This window comes from Mercenaria mercenaria, chromosome 9 (genome assembly GCF_021730395.1).
Source record: "Mercenaria mercenaria strain notata chromosome 9, MADL_Memer_1, whole genome shotgun sequence".
In the NCBI taxonomy this organism is placed as follows: domain Eukaryota; kingdom Metazoa; phylum Mollusca; class Bivalvia; order Venerida; family Veneridae; genus Mercenaria; species Mercenaria mercenaria.
In genome coordinates, this window is record NC_069369.1 from 51,175,116 (window position 1) to 51,201,483 (window position 26,368).

General features: G+C 34.4%; 1 protein-coding gene across 2 annotated transcripts; it reads left to right on the top strand.

Annotated features, from left to right (window-relative positions):
• The first annotated feature begins 2,651 nt into the window (after positions 1 to 2,651).
• Positions 2,652 to 14,097, top strand: LOC123547103 (heat shock 70 kDa protein 12B-like). Of its 2 annotated transcripts, XM_045333913.2 has the most exons (5): positions 2,652 to 2,773; positions 3,171 to 3,470; positions 6,528 to 6,749; positions 7,240 to 7,396; positions 10,616 to 14,097. In XM_045333913.2, exons 1-5 carry the CDS (start codon positions 2,771 to 2,773, stop codon positions 11,680 to 11,682), a joined length of 1,749 nt encoding a protein of 582 aa, XP_045189848.2. In that variant the 5' UTR covers positions 2,652 to 2,770; the 3' UTR covers positions 11,683 to 14,097. The 2 variants fall into 2 exon arrangements, with proteins under 2 accessions (XP_045189848.2, XP_045189850.2); XM_045333915.2 differs by lacking the exon at positions 6,528 to 6,749.
• The last annotated feature ends 12,271 nt before the right edge of the window (positions 14,098 to 26,368 follow it).

Below are 26,368 nucleotides of genomic sequence, written 5' to 3' on the forward strand. Positions count from 1 at the left end.
GGCAGGAATCGTGATATTTTCTTAACGCAAAAACTACTGGGAAGCACCGATAACTCGAGGATAAATAACTTGAGAACCCCGGATATTAAAGGTCCCGACCATTTTTTCGTATAGATTCCTTTGTATCCTCAATAGCACGATCGATCTAACACGATACTTGGCCAATATTCATTAACGTTTTTAACAAAGATTAAAAAAAACAACTTAACTTTCCATTCCCAGTTTTTTTCATCAAATTACTTCAGTACAAAGATACATAAGAAAATGAATTATGCCACTTGAATGTTTAGATACTTACAACGTTGAGCTGAAGGAATTGCTCTACTCAATCTTAACTCAAGAACACACTCGAGGGTTTCATTAGACACACAAGTTTAGATCAACAGTAACAGAAGATATATAAAAATGTTTCAATATATTTGCGTCATTGAAACATTGAGGCACAATATACAACGAGATCCATGATATATTTTATCAGGCGCGCATCGACAAAGGGAATTAGGGTACAACTGCTACACATGTGAATATAGCGCGCATGACTTCTGCATCCGCATTTTGACTCGTTTGTTTTTATAGATGCGTCTACCCAAACATTGTGAATGTTTCAAGTTCCTAGGAAAAATCATTGTTGTCTTTCTCACACGAAACTAAGCGTTAAACAATATCTAATTTTGGCAAATGCAAACTAAAATTACGTAAACAGATAGATAGATAGAATTCATTGTGATAAAATAGACAATATATCATTAAACAAATACAAATTCAATGTCAACATAATAAATGTGAACACTTAAGTGCAATTGTAGATGACATACATGTATCATCAATACCAATGATAACACAAAAAGAGAGCATGCTTTGGGTTTGGTATTACGGAAACCAGATACGGATATTATAGACTGATAGATTAAATTCCACCTCGATCTTAACGTTAAAAGTGACATATAAAGCTCATCCCTTTTTATACGCCCGTTTTGCAAAAAGGCCGTATTATGTGATGGCGCCTGCGTCTGTCCGTCATAATTCGTGTCTGGAGCATAACTTTATAACCATTGAAGATATTGACTTTACACTTGGCATAAAGGTAGATGAGACTATGTGCAAAACACTTTAACCGGCTCTGTAGGTCAAAGGTCAAGGTCACAAATTGAGATAAAAGGTCAAATTTAGCCATCATATTTCGTGCCCGGAGCATAAATAAATAACCATGCAAGGTATTGACTTCAGACTTGGCACGTAGGTAGGTGGCGATGAGACGATGTGCATAACACAGGAACTGGTCTGTAGGTCAAAGATCAAGGTCACAAATTGAGATCAAAGGTCATAATCCGTGTCCGGAGCATAACTTATTAACCATTCAAGGTATTGACTTCAGATTTGATATATGGATAGGTGGCAATATGACGATGTACAGAGTGCTTGAACCCTGGTAGTTGGTCAAAGGTCAATGTCACAGCAAGATCAAATCTGCCAATCATGCTTTTCGTCCAGAGCATAATTTAAAAAAGTATTAAAGGTTTTAATTTGAAACTTGGAATATAGGCAAAAGATGGAGAGAGGATGTGCAGACTGCAATCCATCCCCCCCCCCCCACGACAACCCGCCTCAATCAATTCATTTAGTTTCTTAATCTTTAGTATCCTGTCACCAACATCGCACATACACACACACAAACGCAGGCACACCCTGCTCCCTCTCCCCATCGACCACCAATCCCCAACCCCCACCACCATCCCCCCTCCAAAAAAGAATATAATAAAATAAAATAATTTAGTTTCTTGCCCTTTTCTATCCTGTCACTGCAATTATCTACGTTACCCCCACTGCCACTACCAAACGCACTACCCCCACCCCCATCCCAATTATTTTTTGTTTTCATTTAGTTTGTTTCTTAACCTTTAGTATCCTGTCACCACACAAATAGTATTTTCAGATATCTTTGAAAGTTTGCTTTTTCTTTAAATTCTGCTTCCTTCCTTCTCTGATGTAACCCTTCGGGCCTATATTGCCCCGCTTGGCGGAGCTCTTGTCTTACTATAGACCTTGAATAACTCTAGCATTTTTATTCTCCCTGTCAAGTCATTTGAACCTTAAGTAGCAGAGCTAGGCGATGATCTTTTTCGTGAAAATGTATTTCCGACATGATCAAATTGAGTAAACCAAGGTTCGATGGTCATAATTTAATATAGGTATGTTTTAACTCGAGGTTCTGTAGAAAATGAACACTTCATATTTTAATTGTGTAACTTTCACGATGTCGAGTTTGAATTGTACGCACCTGTGTAGACGTATCGGCGTATGCAAAGGTACACCCCTGCCCATCCAACAACCCCAAAATTTATTTTAAATGTTCTTAAGGTTTTAATGTACTTTTCGTTTTCATAATCCTTCCTCTTCGCGGTATATTTAATTACCGCTACCTTCCGAAAGACTTTAATAAAATCTATACAATTATTCAGTTTTCACTTTATGTATTTGAAACGAATTTTCGCATTTTTCCCTTTTCAAATCATTCCATGAACAGTCTTAGTTGCAGCATTTCCAAATTTTCTCGAAAAAGGGTACTCGTCTGAAAATTTTAGTTAAAGAGTGCTTTATTTTATATATACTCTTCCATAAACTTACAAACAAACAAGCTATTACACTATTTGATATCTCTTATCTTCGGCGGCCTCGGTGTTTTTCATGCTAAAACGAAAGTAGTTGTAAATGGTTATATTACTTCCTCGTGTAATTCACGTATAAACAAGTTGGAGAAAAATATTACGAGATGGTGAGTAACTTTCTAGCTTTTAACCGACTTTAACACATCAATAATTTTAAAAGTAGAAAGGAAAGAAAACAAACGTACAGGTAACAATAACATGTTATGTAACTAAATTGTATTTTCAAACGATACCCTGCGTTTACAAGTCATAACACGAATATTCCTTGCAAATTTCTTTTTTAATTTTACACTTAATATTCAAAACTTAAAACACATGAACGTTATATCGAATTATATTAAAAGTATAAAGTAAAGTAATAACTGATAATTTATTAATTAGATCAGTAAACAGTATACATGTACATGAGATTAGGTGTAAATTATAACTGTTGCATAATGTGTCGTGTGTAAAATATTTAAAACAAAAGGCAGTATCAGTTTTTAAAGTTTTCATACACTTCAGCACGTTATTGTCGCGGCTATAGATTTTGGAACAACATATTCAGGCTGGGCATTTTCATTCCGAACTGATTATGAAAAAGATCCAACAAAAGCCGATGTTAAACATTGGCATTCCGGTACTGGAACTCTAGTAACAACCAAGACACCTACGTGTTTGCTGGTAAAACCAGATGGAGTCACTTTTCAAGCGTTTGGTTATGAAGCAGAAAATCAATACATGGAATTAGCAGATAAAGATGAGCACAAGAATTACTACTATTTTAGAAGGTTTAAAATGCTACTTTTCGGCGCACTTGGGAAGGTAATGATAATGATATGTGCAGAAATTAACATATATTAATACTTACTAAAATATGGTCAAACTCTGCTATTGATTTTTACATAGGAGTACATGGTAAGAAATGACTCTGTAGGACCCTCTCAAAACTTTCGTTGACACATGAGATGCATTTTCCCTTGTCAAATAGCCTTTCAGACACACAAAATACCATTTTCATATGGGCATTGCTGATCCATTATTTATTTCTATTTCTATTCAAAGACAACCCCTCAATTGTGCATGGCATTTAGTGATGAAATTCCGACTAGTACTTACTTTACTAAATCGCAAATTTCAGAATCAAATATATAGCCAGGCAGATATAAAATACTTCAAATGCACAGGAAACATTATATTTCAAGGTTTTAAAGATATTTTTTTTTTTGATTCAAGGCAACACATTTTTAACCAAACAGTTGATGTCTCATTCAATGTTACGGGTTTCCCTACACTTTTTTTTCAATCAATCCAAAGCCGGCTTTCAATAACAACATTTGACATAAAAAGCATATAAAATTTCAATATACATGCATTTCAGCTATGGTAATTATAAAGTAAACACTTACCAAAGTAACAAATGTGTTATTTTTACTCTCATCAAAAATCCATACCATGACACAGTGCCCTAGATAAAAGCATTTTTCCCATTGAAAGACAACAAAATATTTAAAAATGATGCAACTGTAAGCAAGGGGGGTATAATCTTGCCAGGAATATCAAATTTGCTGTTGAGAATAGCTGTACTCTCAAATAAATAGCTGTCAACCATCTCCAGCATGCCATTTATAGGTTATTTTCACACACATTTTGATCATGGCAACGGTAAATACAAATTCGAGAACACATTTTTGCAATTAAGAATGCCTGCCAAACTACTCTTGCATGAAAATGATATTGTATAGCCCAAAATACTTCACTGAAACAGTTAAAAGCAGAAATGTAAGAATTATAAACAACTGAAGGAAGATAATTCAATGCACTTCGACTCACTTTTGGCATTTTTCTGACAACCTGAATAACAAAAACACTGAAAATAAGTTATAAAACCTGTACATCATGCTGGAAAGCAAATATAACATGTATTAACTTATCCCCTCTCCGTCCCCCCCACACCCCTCGAAAAAAAAAAACGTTCAAATGTCAAATACTTTTCCTGCTCTTTCCAACAAGACAGCACACAATATATTACCGTTTGCTCCTCAGAATGCCTATATAATGTAACTGAAGACTGGCAACTTGAACAATAAAACAATAAAATAACTATATTTTGTAAAACAACTACCAACTGAACCACATAAACAACATATTTTACTGAATAAGTGATTCTAGAGTAATGTTTGTCTAGCTGAGCCTTTACACAAATTTTATGTGTTCCTTCATGTACTGTTGACAAAATATTGTGAGCAGCAAGTTTACAGATATTTTAATATTCTAATTTCAACGTTATTCCTGCTCCCAATTAAGCTTTTGAGCAACTGAATCAGTAAAAACATCTGAAATGCGTGAAACACTATCTCTGATCACATAAAAGGAGAAATAAAAAAGACAAAAATGGCGCCTGAAGACTTGCATTGCTTCAAGGAAAAGAGAAAAAAATAGATATATAATATTGAAGGTTGTAGGGGCAAAACATATGTTAAGACTGCCTATAACATTTTTTCATCAATGTCCGTACAAGGTTTTTTACAATCTTGTTCAAAATCTTTATGAAACTATGACCAGTCAAGTATGTCCTGAGACCTAAATAAAAGATTTAAATGAAAATAACAATACATTCATCCAACACTTTACTGTACCCCTCCTTAATGTCCTGCTCAATGAGAAAATTCTCACTCCAAGCAGACACAAAAAGCTGGAAATATCACTTGGATCACATAAAAAACACATATTTGAAATATTAATAAAGCAAAGTTTGAGCACCTTTAGTCCAGATATTGGCTAAAAGTATCCACTTACTTGCCTAAATTTCTTAAATTATTGTACCGAACAAGCTAGGAAGCTTACATTCTGCTAAAAGCTCCAACAGAAGCATGTTAAATAGCAAAATCAGTTTTCTGTATCTGTCATTTCAGTTAATTCACAATTAAAATAAAACCCTCTTTAGGTCAGACTCTGCTATTTATTTTTCCATAGGAGTACATTGTAAGAAATGACTCTGTTGGACCCCCTCAAAACGTTCGTTGACACATGGATTGCAGTTTCCCTTGTCAAATAGCCTTTCAGACACATACACACAAAATTTATATGGGCATAGCCAGGAAGCTATAAAATACTTCAGATTGCACAAAAAACATTATATTTTAAGGTTTTAAAGATGTTTTCATGATTTAAGGCAACACATTTTTAACCAATCAGCTGATGTCTCATTGAATGTTATGGGTTCCCTATACTTCTTTTTTCAACCAATCCAAAGCCGTCTTTCAATAACAACATTTGACTATATAGCTCGGTTCCTCTGTTAATATTGTTGTCTCACTTCTTTAGATATAAATCTTGGTTGCGTCCGTCCACCTGTCATCTATCAATGGATTCTTATTTTATCTGGCATAAATCTGATATAGATCCAGACTCGTGGCTCCAAGGTCAATGACACACTTAGATATGTCTCTTATCTTGTCTATAATAACCCCTACATGCACCAATGGATTGTAGAACTATTTGTGATGTTTCTCATTACGAAATAATCCTAATGAAGAAAACAACAATGAAGCACCTGTGAAAAGTTGATTTTTTAAGCAAAAGCTAAACATCTAAGTCCACTGTTTGACTGTACAAGGTTTTCGAATCAACACATGTATCAATCATATACTTTGTCTATGCATCACACAACCTTGAAAAATAAATGTACACATCTTATCATGACGAACTACAAACCACTAACAATGCTTATCAATAAATCTATTAATACATCATTTTTTCTTTGAACTTCCCCTTATATTGTTTTTTGACACTTTGTTCCTTCTTCGTTTCACAAACCATAACAATGGCATGTATAAAAGATATCTGGTATGCTTTATATTTTTCAAAACTCTTTCAAAGCACCTTACGAAAAAAACCAAAGTCATGGATGAAATGGGAAAGGAACTTCTGGCTGTGGATGTGTTTGCAATGTCTATCAAGTTCATGGTCGACGATTTGATGGTTGTTGTTAATCAGCGCCTGACTGGGATAATAACGGAGACAGACATCCACTGGGTGCTCACAGTGCCAGCGATATGGTCCGATCCTGCAAAACAGTTTATGAGACATGCTGCAACAAAGGTATTCTCCGTATATAACAATACACTTTCTATTGCGTCATCAAAAACCTACTTATCTCTCGTTAAACTTAAAAAGTTCATTCTACAAGAGCATCATGAATATAAAATTTTTAACAAACATTCTTATCAGCGCATTCAATAAATATGTTCATACATTCTTCAGGAATTCAGTCACTGACGTGGTTTTAATGAAAGTAGTAACTTTTCCACGTGAGCCTATTATTATTAACGAGCGCTGCAGCGCTGTCTTAAAGTATGTGTATGAGGAAATGATTGTCTCACTTCAATGATGTTGACGAAGCAGCGTATTTGGTTACTGAGCGTTGCATTATTTCAAGCTAGTATTATGCAATATCTATGCAACTACTTTGAAATATCAAATAATAGCATGTAGTTAAATGCCAGACAATGTGATATGATTGAACGAGATAATATCCTATAATTTTGTGTTTCATATAATTATTTCTAATACTCACCTTTATTTCATGCAGGCTGGTATAGCTACAGAAAGACTGACAATAGTCCTTGAACCGGAAGCTGCCTCGTTATATTGCCGACATCTTCCTGTGAATACAACCGTTAGTGATGGTAGTTTGACGATATCCGAATTCCCGACGGGATCAAAGTACATGGTTCTCGATGCTGGAGGTAAAGCAAGGCCATAGTTGCTTAGTAAATGTTCAGAACTTTGCATTTACTTTCACTTGATCAAGGGTGTGTAAATATGTTTCTGACCTCAATATATCTGTTTCTGTTTTATCTAGTGGTTTGCAATCCATATAAATAAGACATATAAAGATTAATGATAAACTACAGAACGAATGCTGTGATTAGCAATCATCCGGTTTTAAAATAAAGTTGTATGTTCCATAATGGTTTTAACATGGTGGACTATAGATTTGCACTCCGTCTGTTGGTATGTAAACTATTTTAATGAAATTTGGTGTTTCTATGGAGGACAGTGAGGAGATTACGCACGTTATTTTGTTTTGATACATGTAATTAGGATTACAATTATTGTTGTTGTGAAATTAAAAAGTGGTCGATTCAAAAGATTATGTTGATCATATAATTACACCTAAAGCATGAAAACTATTTTGACGCAAGTTGGAAGGCAGGTTGAAGAGGTCCTCTCACACGCAGATTATATTAGTTTCTTAAGCCTGATAGTTACTATGACTTTATAATGAAGAGAAGAACAAGTTATTTCAGTAAGCTACTGTAATAATTAAATATATATTTTATATTACATCCACAATGTATTGATCGGCAATACAGGCGATACGGGTATTCAATAGCGAAAAGAGATGAACTCGGATGCCGTTAACTTTGAAACGTATTTGATTATTATTATCCAATTCTGTTTTATAAAATAAGATAATTTAACCCGTATACGGGATCTTCAGGAAAATCTTTTTGTTTGTAATATAAATCTAAACCTGTCGAAGCTTCATTCATTGGCGGAGACCATTTACAAGAAATGCAGTGTAAAAGAACTATAACTCTTACTTGTTGACTTTTTAGGTCACCTGAACCAGCGGTTCAGGTGGACTATTGTGATTGGCCTGTGTCCGTATTCTGTCGTCCACTGTCCGTCCTGTGGCGTTAGCTTTTCGTCTGTAAACAACTTTTTCTGAAAAAGCGCTTGATGGATCATCACCAAATTTGGTCTGTAGCATCCTTGAAAGGTCTTCTCCTCAGAATGTTGAAATGGTTCAGCTTGACTGATTTTAGGAGCCGCCAGAGCTAAAAATAGAGAAACCTTTAAACAAACTCTTGTCATGAACTGCTTGATGGAATTTCACCAAAGTTGGTCTGTAGCATGCTACTCAGGTCTTCTCATATATTTGTTCAAATGGCTCCGCTTGACTGATTTTAGGGTCACTAGAGCTAAAAATAGAAACAAAAAACCATTTAAACGACTTGTTCTGATGAACCGCTTGAACCGTCTAATAGATCATCACCAAACTTTGTCTGTAGTACTCTTGTGACGTCCACACTCAAATGGTTCAGCTCGACTGATTTTAGAGGTAAACTAAAAAACCTTCAAAACAACTGCTTCTCATGAGCTACTGGATAGATTGTCACCTTATCTGGTATGTATCATCCTTCTAAGGTCCTCTCCTATATTTGTTTGAATGGTACCGCTTGACAGATTTTTGGTGCTGCCACAGCTAAAAATATAAAAAGGGGCTGTCAGATAAAAAATTGTATTTGTTAAAAGAAATTTCTATATGTTTTGCTTGACTTATCTGACAGAATTTAAAATACAACTGCATTTATTTAGTAAGAATTATTCTTGTATTAACTAAATTTTAGTTAAGAAAGGGCTCATGAGAAAATGTAAAATCCAAAAACTGCATCATCTGTGAATATATTGATAGTTCTGACCTCTGCAACAGATCAAAAAGGTGGCTTCCTAGAAGCATATACTTAAACGTGGATAGGAGTGGAGTGGACTTTATCAATGTAATAGGTCATAGAGCCATGCGGTAAATCCTGGAATGGACTGGAATTTAGTTTATTATAAAAGATTTTAATGACTGATGCCTCTCTGATTTTTTAGATAGAAAATATATATTTATTCTACACTGAGAAGTTTTTAGTATATACTTTATGCTGTCTATTCAGAATGTGATTGTTTTGCTGCAACATGTAATTCATACCAGTGATGAAAGTGTGTTTTAGTGACACATTTCTTAAGTGGCATCTTCAAAGGAACGGGACTAATAAGTCCTGATTTCCTGTCTTGGTCATATCTTTGCGCATTTCAGCACCTTTTTTCATAAACACAATTACTCAAATATATACTCATGGTCAGGTGAGCGATTTACGGCCACAATGGCCCTGTGGTTTAACTATCTCCCTTTATTTGACTTACTCATAAAACTCGCCCAGATCATAACTCCAAAGCGGAAGTGCATTGTAAAAGAAACATAACTTAACTTTGCTTACTTTTGAATTATCTCCCTTTATCAAAAATACTAATCCGATCTTCAGTCATTGAAGAGATTTTATTCGAACTGAATAAAAAGATGTTGAGAAGATGTGTATTGCAAAAGAACCATAATCGGCCTTGCTTACGTTCTGCATTCCCTCCATCCATTCAGTTTACTCATTGCACTCTAGTTCTGAGCAAAACTGAAAAAGGGATTCTGTTATAGCATCACACAATCGCAGTGATCATTTAGAGATGACACAGTGCACAAGAACCATAATTCTATCTTGTTTACCTTTTGAATTATCTCCCTTTATTTAATTCACTTGTCCGAGACATAACTCTATAAGTGCTGAAGGGATTTTGTAGAAATTTCTTACATAGATAGAGGACATTGTTGGGAAGTGCATTGTGCCATACATCTACAATGCTTATACATGTATTTTGAATAATCTCCCTTTATTTAACCCATAAAACTTCGAGAAAGGGATTTTACTGAAACTTTTCACAATGGCAGTGGACAGTAGAGGAAGTGCAGTAAACAAGAACCATATCTATACTTTTCTTACCTCTTGAATTATCTACATTCAGTAAATTTTCTTGGAATTTTGGAAAGGAATCATTCAAACTTTACGATCGTGGTAAACAACAGTTTAGAAACTGCACTGTGTATAAGTTTTTGCATACATATTGATCACAGTAGTTCTTGATAACTGACTAACATGCATATAATTCTTTATTTGAAAATATTTCCATTTCTTGGCCACCTTTTACACGAAACATTTGCTTTGGCGAGGGGATGGTTATGTCCAACATGACTGTTGTTCAAGGGAGAAAATAGAGGTAGATCTTTAACTGCATACGCTGTAGGGGACAGTGTACATATTGCTGTTCATCAATCAAGCACCTTGTTTATATAACTTTTACAGGGGGAACGATTGAAATCACGGTCCATGAAGTTCAAAGTCAATATACCTTACGAGAAGTCAGAGCAGCAAATGGAGGTGACTGGGGAGGAATCATGGTGGATAAAGCATTTGAAAACTTTCTCTGTGACCTGGTTGGTGAAACTGTGTTTGATACTTTTAAACATTTGGAAACGGTGGATTGGCTTCATCTTAGTCGAGAGTTTGAATTCAAGAAACAAGCAGCTGGAACACAATCGGAGGGAAACGTGATAATGCATTTTCCGGTGTCGCTTACTGATCTATTTGAGACTGACAAGGAGAGAAAAATGAGTATCAAAGATACAATAGTAGCTTCAAAATATGGTAAAACTGTAGAGCTGAAAAGAGACAAGTTGAAAATATCACATTCTACAGTAGATAAGTTATTTGAAGTCTCAATACAGCAAATAGTTATGCACGTACAAAAATTGATGAACGATGAAAGAATGGCGGACATCAAAGCCGTACTCATGGTGGGCGGATACTCAGAGTCTCCTTTATTGCAACGTGCAATCAAATCAGCACTTCCAGGAATCCATATTTTGATTCCACAAGAGGCATCATCTGCTGTGTTGAGGGGAGCCTTGATTTTTGGTCACAACCCTATGACAATAACCGAGAGGGTACTTAAATATACATATGGTATAGATAAGTACAAGCCATTTGTAAAGGGAAAACATCAAAAAAGCAAACGTAGAATAACTGATGTAGGTGACCGCTGTAACGACATTTTTGACAAACTGATTGAAAAGGGGTTGAGGGTGAAACCCGGCGAAACACAAGTTAAAAGAGAATATTGCACTGTGTACAAGAAACAAACCAGTATGTGTTTTTGTATTTTCTCTTCTGAAGAGAAAAATCCTACATATGTAGATGACAAAGGATGCACCAAAATCGGAACAATCCGAATAAAATTTGAAGAACCAGACGATTTACCAGGACGTAAAGTCAATTTAACAATGTTACTTGGTGGCACAGAAATCATTGTAGAATTAGAGGATGAAAAGACTGGAAACAAAGTAATAAATACAGCTGAGTTTTGGGGCTGAATGACAATAAGCGACATTAGTAAAACTCATGTTATTGTTGAATGACATGTAGATGTCAATATCGTCATTATTTCTATGTGTACCTTATTATATATTTAAGTTTCGAATGTATTGATTCACAACTTTTACAGCTTGCATTAGAAAGTGATTATACGTTAGTCACGTACTAGCTTTTTAATACATGATCATGCTTCATACATGTATTAGTATACATTATAAATCGTTGTATAGATGATACAAATCTTCAAGACCTTAACTTAGTTTTAGTTTGCAAAGAAACGTTTGAGTATTAGTATTTGCCAGTTTTCTCAGGACACTGTACCTAAATTATTCTTTAGTAAAACTTTTTTCAAAACTTAGGTAGTAGTTGTAACTGAAAGAAACAAAATAGGACTTCTTATGTTAAATGTTTGAACTTTGGATTTTATAAGAATACGTAACGAGAAAGAGAGAGAGAGAGAGAGAGAGAGAGAGAGAGAGAGAGAGAGAGATGTGCCTTTCAGAATAAGTGAACCTTACATAATGCACACAATCGTATGAACCTTACACGAGTATGAAGATACAACACATTCTTAACTTTAACTGTTTAAATCTTTGTTATCTCAGTTATACAAAATATTCTATTTGTATTTGTATGTAGAACGGTTATTTGAAAGCAGCAAATCGCAGCATTGCTGATAAATATACTGAGACTGTCAAATTAATCATTGATAGTAAATAAAACAGTGCGTTTTAATTCAATGACCGCATACGATTAAAGTAGATTTAAAGCCAAAGATGGATTCATAGGATAAAAAGACAAGGTAATACATACATTTTTCTGTTTAAATCAAGTATTGGTAACAAATACTTTAAATGAAATAATTTTGGTCATCGTAGTAGTTTAAGGTGCCGGTGATTTGTCTTACCTGTACGCAATGTTGTCTCGTGTAAGGTTATCATTTTATTCCAAATAACGATATATCGACATTTGCATTACAGTATTTGTTGAAATGTAAGATAGAATAAAAATATGCATTGTTTAAATGTTGCCTAAACCCAGTATAAAAAGATTTTCATTTGCCTGAGTACAGAAGAATGACATATTTCTATTTCTGTTACATAGTTGTTGCCAAGTACGATAGAATTACATTTACATTACATATTTACTGTTGCCCGAGTAAGAAAGTAAAATTAATCTGTTGCATAATTGTTGCTGAATACGATAGAATATCATCTTCGTTTTATTATTATTTTCCGAGTATTCAAAGATGTAGCTTAATTAAACAATACAATTTGCGTTAGGGTGAAGCCCTGCCTTTTTTTGCTGTCTGAATTAAAGCAAAAACTCTAGTTGTTACATATATATTTGTACTCAAATCGAATACAATTGCTTTTGTCATCTGTGTATGAATGTTTGATTTCGCATTCAGGATAAGATACTAATTAGCGCTGAAGCTTTAGAAATGCAGAGATACAATATAATGCATACTGTAAGTAAACCATGTAGTTTTCCTTTTTTTCAGCAAATTGAATAATACGTTATATATTATAATACCAGATTTATGTATTATGATACCAGATTTATGTATTATGATACCAGATTTATGTATTTCAAAAAACTGCAAATTTGCAGTTGATATTATAGAGCTAATATTCATTTACAGACAAAGTTTATGTCTCAACTTTCCACTGATATGTTAAAATTATTATTTTATTTAAGGACGTGCACATTCCACATTATTTTTGTTGTTCTTAATTCTAATCTTTCATATATCTACAGTTATGATAACCACACGTAAAACAACACTTGTATAGATTCACATAATTGAAATAAAAAGGACACAGATAGAAAGAAAACTTTATCTTTATAACAAGAATTAGTGTGGTTCGGATCGATGTCAAGAATTTATTGTCTGACATAACTTTACTTTTAAGCACTGAACTTAAAATTTGTTCTAACCTGATAAGGGGAAGTAATACGTACGCGCAATGTTCGGTACATAAACTTGGAGTTTCCTTCCTTAAGCTGCACGAAGCTGTATGTAGTTTAAAGAAAATGCAATTAGTATATATACGTGAAACGTTCATGTGCATGCAAAGGCTAATTTAGACGAAACAAATTGTGGGGCGAAGAATAGGTGCTGTGCTTACTGAAAAGACTATTACATACATTCGCAAATAAGCAATTTCGTGACCACGTAAGACTGAACACTCAAATAATCTTTAGAACTGTGTTTGATGCTCACAGATGTAAGGATTGATAATGATCCAATATGTATGGTTTGTTAATGTTAATAGACGTATGGTTTGTCAATATTCATAGATGTATTTTTGTTAATGTTCATAGACGTATGATTTGTTAATGTTCATAGATGTATTGGTTATTTTAATTGTCAAACATGTATGGTTTAATAGATTGTTGGTCAACCATGAGTATTGTTACAGAATTTTGTTCTAGAGATGTGAGGATGTCGTTCTGAACCTTTATCAAAGCCGACTCAGTTGAATAAAACTTTCTGTACGCAGACTGTCCCTCATGTAGCTTAGTTTCACTCAAGTGCCGCTCAAGACGCATATCTACTACATTTTCAAAATATTTTAAATGAACAGGAGATTAGACTCCGGCCTGAAGTTTTTGAGAATATTTGGTAAAGACCTGGTTTTGTAAGACAGAATTCTTATCCTCGCACTTTTAAACTCCCTTTGGCACATAACCTAATTCCAGTTATGTATTTGTTATGTTTGTTATCAACGGCAAGAGTTCATCTAGACATTTCATCAAAAGCCATGTTGGTAAAGGGTCAAGTTCACAGGATGTGTTTAGAGATTTTTGAATGATTTGTTTTACCTCTTCTGTCATTGCAGGAGCCAACTCAACACGATAGTTTGCTACTTCCTGATGATCTGTACAATTCAAGTCTGCTGAATCACAATCATTGCAAAATAATGGCATACCTAATGTTTTCAATTTTATCGATGAAAAAATCACTAAACCTCTGTGCAAGTTCCTTTGAGGATTTGTTGGAGGGACGACTGTCTCTGGCAGATTTTTGGTCATCTTCCCCAAGCTTTTGTGGTCAGTGCCACATGACTTTACCTTTATCTGAAAGGTAGTTGGTTCGGGGTTGAATAAGTAGTTTATTTACGGTAGCATATTGATCTTTGTAAAGTGATGGTTGATTGTTAGTTTAGATTTACGCCATTTCCGCTCTAGCTTGCGTTTTAAATGATTTGCCTCATGAAGTTTGTCTGTTAAACACGGAGGGTTACGTCGAAGAACGATAGTTTTTATTCGTTGGGGAGCATGTTTATCTTACAGTTTTAAAGCATAATCCATTTGAATATGCACTCACTAGCTGATCATAGTCTGTGCCTTTCGGAAATATATTAAGTGTATGGGACGCTGCGATGTCTTGTTTGAAAAAACTTACATCAAAAGAGCGTAATTTCCAAAAACGAAAACCGTCTTCCACACCGAAGCTGCTTTTGTGATATAATTGTTGAAGTGAATTGCATAATGGATTTGTGATATATTACCAGTATTGTCACAAAGACCTGGATCGATTACGTTGACACCTGATATTATTCTGCTGCCGGTCCCTGGTTATAACAAAATCTAATGTCTGACCGCTGACATGGATAGGTCCATTCACATGTTGATGCAAAGTACACTGGTAAATCTGGCAGCATCCAGATCTGATAAAATATCGAGTCTCTTACAATGATGATGTATTTATCAGCTGTAGCATGTTTGCCCAGGAAAACAGACCATTCTTCCTCTAGAAACACACTTGTCTTTAAACCGTTTTTGTTTTGTTGTTGGTGGACTATATATCACTGTCACCCGTGCAGGAAATCCATTGATACTCAAATAAAAATCCATGCATTGAAATCTTTTAATTTTTTTCTCACGACTAGATGCAATAACAAGAAAAGTAATCTTAATGCAGATTTATATATGAAAGCCACGCCTCCTCCACGGCTGCTGTTCCGAGCCAAGTTTTAGTGAGGGCTATCAAATCAAAATCATTTGAAACTATATTATTATACAGAGAAAAGGTGTTATTTTGACACATCTAGATTGAAACTACATACGCTTATTTTCTTCTCATCTGTTCCTATCATAATGGATACATATTTAATTTTGTTGAGATTTTTGGTGTTATGCTGACGATTTTCAAGAGTTTGGCCATCGATACAATTTGAAATATTTGTAAAAAAATCATTTCGAGGCCGATATATAGGTGAATGTCATCAGGCAGTGCCTGTACATTATTGAAATGGACCCCTTCATTGACATCCCATATCGACTTAACTCTATATTTACCCCCTCTTGTTTCTAATACCGCCTCGGTAGCCTAGTGGTAGAGCGTCCGCTTCGAGTGCGGGAGGTCGTGGGTTCGATCCCCGGCCGTGTCATACCAAAGACGTAATAAATGGTACTAGTAGCTTCCTCGCTTGGCGATCAACATTAAGAGGGTAGTGCTAGGACTGGTCAGCCCGGTGTCAGTATAATGTGACTGGGTGGGGTATCATGTCACGTGTCTACGGCGTGATATTCCAGTGAGGCAGCACTATAAAGTTGGGCATTGTGCTCACTGATACAAGTAGACACCGTCGTTTATATGACTGAAAAAATGTTGAAAAAGACGTTTAACCCGAACACCCACACACCCACACCCACACCCACACAAACACACACACACACACACACCCACACACACACACACACACACACTTGTACCTATGTATCGGTTCGTTAATGCTCATAGATGGATGGTACGTTAATGATCAAAGATGTATCGTTTGTTAATGTTCACAGATGAACGGATTGTTACTGTTCATAGACATAGGATTGTTAAAGCTCAAAGACGTATGGTTTGTGTATGTTTGGTTTGGTAATGTTTAGAGTTGCATGGTTTGTTATTGTTTATAGATGAACTTATTGTTAAGCCTCGGCAAAAAAAAAGGAAATAAAGCGTAATTGAAACTTTTAACGCAATGACACAAATTTAAATGACGTTTAAATTAATATCACGAACCTGATATTTAGTTAGAACGTCAATATAGAAAATATTGATGTCTCAGGTCTTATTGTAAGTACAAAACGATTGAAAATACGTATTATTTTTTATATAAAATTAGATTTATACCGAGAAATTTGCAAATGTTTCACGCGACATAATTCCCAGGCAAGGCACAAGAGCATGATATTTTAAGGAAAACTTTTTTATTGCATACGCATTTATGCTTTTTTAATGCACATTTTTCTTTGGTCCGATTAAAAAGCGCTCTTTTATGTACTTTTGACGCAACGACAACTGTAGAAATGACGTCAAGAATGATGTCACATACCCGAAGGTTAAACGTCAATATGGAAAAAATGTTGACGTTGCAGGTTTTAATTGCTGTTGAATGCAATTTAAAAATAAGTAGGAACTAACATTTTTATTGACTGACGTTTGTACCGCGAGAATTTTAATAAACATTGAAAAACATAAAAAAAGACATTCATAGATACTGGGACTTCAGATATGATACGAAGGTTTACGTTTAAAATGATTCGGTCTGTGATGTACAATAATGATTAGTTACAAATCGTAATTTTGCAAGAAGTATGACTCACTTATGCTTTGACACTTTTCTAAGTAAGTCTGTTTGTTTTGGTGTTTCCGGTCGTAAACACTGGAAGTAATTTCATGAAGTATTTTTATCTGGAAGTAAACTGTTCATAAATAATTTCAGAATGACACTGTATGCCTTTGGTGTGTATCGTGCACACTGTATACAAAGTCGCATTAAATAATGATGGCTTTGTAAACGCAACCAAATAATGTATCAATAACGCAGTAAACAATCTGTCTATTTAGGAAAACAGCATGCCGTGTCAAAAGCTAGTCACACCACACCTTAAATAATGTTGGTTGTCTGAGAAAACATGAAAAACATTAGTCGATAACTAGGAAAATGAGAAAAAACACAAACATGCACATGATAGATAGCAAAGACATGTTTTCACAACCTTTTGAAAGCGATATACCGGCATGTGATATTAAAATGAGCAGAAAATGTTGATGTGCAGCAACAAGGTCATTAGTGTGTTTTTTTTTTTTTTTCAACGACCATTCAGTAAAGGAATATGTGTTTGAATATCAAAATTGGAGATGACTTTTTCGACAACGGTCATTTACTTTTTTGGTCTGAATAAATCAGTGATAAACCTTTATGTATAACGATATTATATGAGCCGTGCCATGAGAGAACCAACATAGCATCCGCGCAGTCTGGTCAGGATCCATGTTGTTCGCTTTCAAAGCCTATTGGTATTAGAGATACTGTTAGCGAACAGCATGGATCCTGACCAGACTGCGCGGATGCGCAGGCTGGTCTGGATCCATGCTGGTCGCAAAGCCACTATGTTTTGCCCATGGCACGGCTCATATATTATACTATCTAAACAACTGGCTAAATCAATGTATTTGTTTTGTAATGAAAATACTTACAAGATTTGTAATGAATATGCAAACAAGATTTCCACTGAATATTCAAACAAGATTTGTAATGCATACAAGATTTGCTGAAAGTTTTAGTTTAGAAACGTAACTATATTACATTACACATTTTTTTTTTTTCACATTTTGTTTTAACTACTCTACTGATGTTCTTATAACACTAACGTACGGTGATCGTTGTGGCTACCGGTATAATTATGTATTTGTCAATTTGTCGTGTTTGTGAAGAATATAAAAAATTATGGTGACAGTAACAAAGTATATCTTTTCTGCACATTAATACATGCGTCCAAATGTGAATTAAACTCAACAATATACCTATTCCATCCATGTGCAAAAATGTATGAATGCCACATAAGTGCAATGCTGTTTTAACGAGAACTAATAAGGGTTGAAAACCGGGACAGCATCATATTTTTTGTTTCATTTTTTCTTTTTTTTTGATCGGGACTGAAAATGCATCTTTTATTCAATAAAAAACATCCACTAAAAATACAATTAAGTTTTTTGGGAATATACATGTCCATTTATACATGTCCATTTAATTTTTTTTCAGAACTACAATGACTCTCAAAGTGTGTTAGTTGCAAAATACGAATGAGAACTTGTCTTCATTTCAAACCTTGATTATAACTTTAGCATAATTGTAAATAGACCTATTAGATTATGGAAAACAGATGTCCATCAGAGTCATATTTATAAGTTCGTGTGCACGAACATGCACACAACGTTTTGACAAATTCTCTAAAATAGTTAAAACATTTAATCATCTATTGGTTTAACGCTAACGTTACTTCGTTCATAATTTCAAAAAAATTAATGTAATGTCTCAATTCATATATCTTGTATCAGTGGCGTATTTGCATTGTTATCACATATATATGAGCCGTGCCATGGGAAAACCAACATAGTGGGTGTGCGACCAGCATGGATTCAGACCAGCCTGCGCATCCGCGCAGTCTGGTCAGGCTCCATGCTGTTCGCTTTTAAAGCCTATTGGAATTGGAGAAACTGTTAGCGAACAGCATGGATCCTGACCAGACTGCGCGGATGCGCAGGCTGGTCTGGATCCATGCTGGTCGCGCACCCACTATGTTGATTTTCCCATGGCACGGCTCATATAATAAACAAATGTTTTATGTCAAAATTTCCTACGTATTATATATTGCCAGAAAAAAAATCGTTAAAGAGCTTTTGCTAAATGGGCGGATTGTTGTAATGTTTGAAGTGTGGAAACGAGCAGTAAATGATTCACACGACTTTTGGCAATTATGGAATAATTTCTGAAAAATATTCTTCTGTTCAAACTACGATCTCATATTTATTAAAAGGGTTCCCTTACTTACTTTTATACGAATCTACAATTGTGTCGAAATTGTATGATTTAAACAGACATTTTACAGAAAATATGTCTTTTTCGTGTTTTCGATTAATCGGTATATATATAACTATATTTTTAGCAATCTTGTACATTGTTTGTACATAAACACCAACAAGGCATTTTAAATGCCTGTAGATGTATAATTTTTACTAAAATAAAATATTTTCTCAGATTTGGTTTATGACACGAAGTATTTAAAACTAGTTCTAAAAAAGTAGGTAAAAACAAAATCTGAAAGTAAACGAAAGTAACTCGAACATACAGTCATACAAATTAGATATTTTCCTTACTATAGATGTCGTGAACAGAGTGACTCGTAAATATGTCCAAAAGTGTTTACCAGGTACCATCAACGCAAATGTGATCGTTGTCTTCAAAATTAGTTAAGTAACTGGACGTGTAAAATACTTGATCTAGAGATATAGAATTTAATTTCCTGCATTTTCTGAGAGAGAAAAAATGGCATTTTTTGGCGAATTGGTTAATAGTTTTATGATTATATATCTGATTCAGATGAAATGGACTGCTATAGACTTAACTGAGATGCTGTATTTTGCTGTCATTTGCCCCGATCGTTTAAAGCTTTTATTTAACTTGTTATTTTGATAAATTAACAAACTTGGTACTAACAGGTAATTGTAACTTTATTATATTGACACTATATTTCTTTTTTGATCTCTTTTTTTTGTGATACCCAGTCAGCAAGAGAAGTTTCAGCAATTATATGGATCACCCGTAATTACAAACGTACATCGCATAACTAAGTAAAATGTGCACATGAAATTACCGTAGCATTTTGGCCATTCATACCACATGAACATATCGTGCATGCTTTGTCCACACAATCTGAATAACTACGGAAGATTCAAAAGAACGAAATATTCATTCACCCCATCGTTTCCGCGGGCATCTTAAGAAAGCAGTAAACACTTCAACATTTTTAGGAAAATGGCGTAAATGTCACAAAATTGTCACTTTCATTAAGATAGTTGCCTGAGAGAACATCGAAAACGACAGTTGATAGCCTGCAAAATATCAGAGCAACGATTATTCACTAACTTTATGTCCCTTTCAGGAACAATACGTCAGTTGTTTTTGTCAGAACGATTAAAAACTGTAAATTGGCTACGGAAATATGAAGATGTATTGTGTATAACACTGGAACTTGTCAATTCAGAAGTAATATACATGTTTCACAATGATTTTGAATATTTTATTTCTATGGGATATAATATTTTTTTTTCACAGATCCATTGGTAATTAACAGAGCTTTAATCAACTTACTTAAAGACTCGTAATGTGTTTGGTAAAAATTTCTGTTATGAACATAGATACATTAATTATATTAATTTCTTGTTAAAATCTATTTCCGGTAATGGTGTTCTCTAATGTTTGTCAAAATATTAATGAACATAGTAGAAAGTTTTATCAAATCTGTTGTTTTTGATTACCTTCCTCTAACTGTAAAACATTATGTGGAGTATTAAAATTAGCGCTATTCTAACCATTGGCATGTAGTTATGCTTAACATCTACATGGTTAGCCGTTTTTATCTGTTTTTAACATAAAATTTAAAGCCTTGTGGAACTTCCAGATGGAGCATTTTATTATTTTGCAATTTCATACTTAACGCTTTCATATTCGTACTTAATAATTCGACTCAACGTTTTAAGGTTACCGTAGTACTTTATTGTTTGTCGTTACCGTTATACGTAAAAAGTTGATAAACTTCGGTAAAAACTAATAAAAACATTTCTTGATCGTTTGATTTTAATAAAACGTTACAGATCGAAGTGTAGTTGGCTACAATTTAATCAGCCTATCAAAATCAACCGTCAAACTGTGCTTGTCACTTTGTTAAAATAGAAGCCATCTGCAAGATCAAATAATTATACGATGAACAATTTTACAGTCAAAAGTAGTACATTATCAATTCAAGGCGTTCCATGTATACTGCAGTCCTAAGCAAACACAATATCTGTCTTTTGAGTTAAGAGGTTGTTTTAATGTAAATTTCACGGCGGCGCAGTAACATATGTTCAAATGTCTGCTGTTTATATGTCTGAATACAATAAAGGGATTATGAAATGTATGAATCAGTTTTTGCAGAAATATGTTAACATATGAAAGAAATAATAACAAAAGACAATGTGTTGAGTAAGAAAAGGTATTGAGTCTATTCTGGTTGGAGTTATTTGTTAACAGTAATAGGCTAATAGCTTCACAAAAAGGCGAACTTGGGACCATGCCAAATGTGCTCTGGCATTTAATATATCAACGAGATTTATTTTAGGCTAAATATGTGCTGAAACTATTCCGATGCCCGATTATTTATGAGTTTTCTGCTTCTGTTTTCAATGATGTTTCAACTGATCGAACAATTAATAATTTTCTCTTATTTGCAGTCCCCTTTCAAAAAGGGAGAATTAAAAGATGATTGCAAGAAGTATACTTTTTGTAGATGAGGACAAAAATGCAGGACCACTCGCTCAAGTTTTCGGCCTCTTCTGTTTATCTACATGGAGCCATAGCTCTAAAAGAATGTTCATTAATATTATAAGAAACACATTACTGTTAATGATTTGAGATTCATTAAAGTTTACTTTTCTTGTCTTACAAAATCGTTTAAGCACAAAAGCGGTAGACTAGCAGCCAAATTCAAGAAAAAGAACTGTTGTCTATATAAAATCTGACAGGACAGGATGAAAGCCAAGAAGAAATATTAATTGCATTTAGTCCCAAATGACAAATACAGATAATTGTTAATGTAAACCAATGAATGCCCTTTTCACAGTAAGTTTTGTGGATAACGAGATTTAGGATCACTCGTACATTTATCATGGATGAATAATGGTGTTTCCTTGCCTTGACAGACAAATAGTACAATTGAATTATCCCATGGTCACAATTACCAAATAGCTGTGTTTATTTTGATGTACACCCACGTTAAGCAATTTTCTGTATAGTCTGTGTTCGACGTAAAATATGAAATAATTTTGAATGGGAGAAACCTAATAATACGATTATAGGATTGCGTAAAGGTGACGTATATACCATTGGCAGTTTGCAGAGAAAAGCTTGTTTTTGTTTGATATTATGTGATGCTAACTATTGAGCATTCACGGATATTTATCAGAACGCCCACATATTTAGCAGACTTTTTGTCAACATAATGTACGAAGAACATAGTTGCTGAATGGCTTTATTCTGTTATGAAACAGGTTCAAGTTAATTGAAAATTACTTTTTAACGCCTTAAAAACAAATGAGTAGCCATACGTTGGATATCAAGAAAGATTCGGACACTTTGTTATTTATACATCTGGTTACAATTCTACACCAGTGCCGGTAGAAATTGCATAGTGTTTAAACTAGTATCATACAAGAAGGTGTTTCCAACAGCAGCAATAAAATGAATAGACATTCAGAAGAAAAAGATCTTGTTAGAAAGACAGTTGTTTATGCATCAGTCTTGGAAGCAAATGGGAACAAATATTCACTAGGAGTAGCCATGTTCAAGAACATGGCTTCTCAGTTGATAACTGTTTTAAAAGGAGGAAAACCTATCCGTTGTGCACCAACAGACAAGTATTAAACTATTGTTAAATCGTTCTCTTTTATATTGTTTGCCTTGTATGAGTGTGAAGAATATTATTTTCTGACATTTAAGTGACTTTGTTTAGCATATGAAACATGGTACTTTTTTGCACTCAAAAGCTACATTACTGATCATGTCTAAAGAAATTGTTATTTACCACAACTACGTTCCCACTAGCAACCAAAAAATGTAAAACATTTAGAAGTCAAACAATTCTTGAAACTATAATCTAGTCAAGCGGGAAAATGGCTAAAATGAAGGCGTAACAACAAAAACAACACCGGTAGGGGACTAATAATGGGACAGAAGGTTGTATTTGATGAGGTAAAACTCAATTTTGGTATAAATAGTTGTATTACAGCTCGGTGTTTTTTCTTAACAAATTTGGTGTAGGTAAATCGTATACACAGTGCAGGGTGCGGAAACTAAAAGTGTGCAGGTTAAATATCCGCACGCTAGTTACCACTTGTTGGATAGGAAAGTATGCCAGCTGTCTGGAACAGCAGACAGCGAAGTGTATTTTATTGATTTTCTGCTCTAGCATTGGTTTATTTTACCTGGGCTTTACACATTTGTAAAGAAGGGATTTTAAGTACTCACTGAACTGCTGTATATGGAAATGTGGAACGCCTACTGAACTACCATATATGGATGACTATGATACAAAACAGAAAGAACATCAAAACTCTCGAGTAAACGATTTATACTCTGGGGCTACGCCCCCCTCGTACAAATCGTTTACCCTCGAGTTTGAATGCTCTTTCTATTACTTACACCAGGTCACCGCAGTAGGATTTTGATGTGATTTTGTAGTAAGCGAATCTGACGACAAAATCTCTTATAAGATACACTCCTACTTTTCCCTGTTTTGTAATCGGTCTACCTATGTGTGGCAACTCTCAGAAAATTGTCTATTTTAATATATAGAACGTACAAAGAATACAATTTAGGGTCGTATAACGATAACTTATTCAAAGAGAAGGAGTGTATCTTTATAATCAGGCAGGTAAAACTGGTTAACCAACTTATCCCTGTTGAAAGTACATTCGTAATGAAATATATGTTTGCCATATATTTAGAAAAAAATGCACTGATATCTAGCGTGTAATGAATTTAAATGTAATGGTATCTGATTGTATTGTATATGATTACGTGTTCAGTGATTAGAAACAAGTTATTTGACAAGTTAAAGCATAGCAAAAGTTCCTTCTAGGGCATATCTACATAAATATAAAATGATCATCTTGTACAATTTTGGTTGCAATGTCTGTTTTATACTGCCAAAACATTTCAAGTAATATAGTAATATGTAATCCACGGAACGCGTTCAGTCAGAGAGTCGCCTCAATTAGGAAAGAATAGTCTAACGTCAGAGGTTATTTCTAAGGTCACGGAGTTTTATTTGCCAGCTTGTAATGACAACAGCTTTCGGTATCAGTAGCTCAGTCAAGTGTGACTTATTGAACTATAATATTCCTTCTAAAGAGAAGGAATAATAAATGTTACTTACGAAGTTTACGTTAAGATGATTGAACATGATGACTAAATTGTGTAATGTAGAGAACCATAAACTTAACAGCCACTTGCATGCAACTTAAATACGGACAGAATGTCATATAATTATGTGCATGAACAACTGCATGGTCTTTTTGAAATGTGCATGTATTAATTGTATATGTATCAATTAAAGTAAATGTATTAGATGCGAATATAGCTGTGCGTAAAATGACAAAAGATAACAAATCAGTTTCCATTCATCATTGTTTTACTTCCGGAATTCGTTTGTTATTTTGAGAGGAAAAAGGAAGAAAAAAACTTCCTTTATGAACCTTTGACTTCAAGACAGGGAAGAACTCACGTGGTCTAAGGAAGCCAAATGATATAAGATACAAATTGAATGTTATTAGTTGATGCGATTGTTGATGATGGCTTTATTCTTCATTTTTGACAGGCTCAAAATTACTTATTTTGAGATTATATATTGACAGCTTCTAAAAAGTAAATCTACTACCTAACATAAATGAACCACGAGTTGGTGTACTTGAGCGAGATGAGGTGAGTGTTCAACCCGTTTACAGTTGGACACTACGCTTCCCTCTTTGATTGCGTCTGACGGAAGAGGGGGAGGACTCTATGATAAGCAGTTTTTAAATCCTACCAGGACTGAACTGTTTTGATATTTGTCTTCTGGCCTGTTTCGTCGGGCCCTTAAGGGTGTTTCTCTTGTTGTTCTGTCTTCTGGAAAGGCATTGAGTACATACGTTTTTGGTTCTTAAGGTTTGTTTTTTATATATTTATACACGAGCTTTTTTTGTGTTTTACATGCCATGCCTTTTTGTTTCCATTACGTGTGTAAGAGATTCACCTGGAGGGGATTACTTTTATTTACACTGTCCCATGTCTTTGGAACATGGTGGGGTTAAGAGTGAGGTTAGGTGCACCATAAACCGGTTTAAGCTCCCTAGTGGTGTTTTTGCCACTGACCGTTTCCAAGGCGGTGCCCCACTGTGTTCCTTTGTTTGTTCGTTCGTTTCATTTTATGTGTTGGCTTTGTGTGCGTGTGTGTTGTTCGTTTTGTCCTTATGTGTTGGCTTTGGGTGTGTGTGTGTGTGTGTGTGGTGCACGCGTCTGCGTGCTGGGGGTTTCGTTTTGAGGAGGCTACGTTTTTGGTGCGTGGCATTCCCTGTTTGATATTTTTCTTTGTTTTTTATAATGTTTTCAAGACATGAGAACGATCCTTAAAGTTCTAGATCTTGGCAAGAGGCCAAGGGATTTTCTGATCTTATCAACACAGTTGGATAATTATGACTTTCGCACTATGATTCAAATAAACTGGGAACATTTTTTTTGGGGACATCTGTCAATTTTAAAACAGTACCAAGAAATATGTATTTCAATATACAACTTTTATTTAGTAAATGTGTGAACACCTATTGTTTGGCACATTTAATAGAAAATGTCTGTCCGTCAAACATAATCTCGCATCTCAATTTTCATTTTACTGCTTTCTGAATATTGCAAAGAACATTTGTTAAGATTGAAAACCGCATGTGCAACTAAATGTTATGAAATAAAACAAGAAAAAGGTACACTTTGTTTATAAATTATTATTTAAATAAAAACAAATCAATATAAATGAAAGACAAAAAATTGTTTTCATCCAATTATGTTGTATAACAATGACAGTGACTTCTCGTTTATGATAAAATCATTT

Coding starts and splice junctions, on each gene's coding strand:
- LOC123547103 (XM_045333913.2), top strand. Junction 6,750..7,239: donor TGAGACATGCTGCAACAAAG/GTATTCTCCGTA, acceptor TATTTCATGCAG/GCTGGTATAGCTACAGAAAG. Junction 7,397..10,615: donor CATGGTTCTCGATGCTGGAG/GTAAAGCAAGGC, acceptor TAACTTTTACAG/GGGGAACGATTGAAATCACG.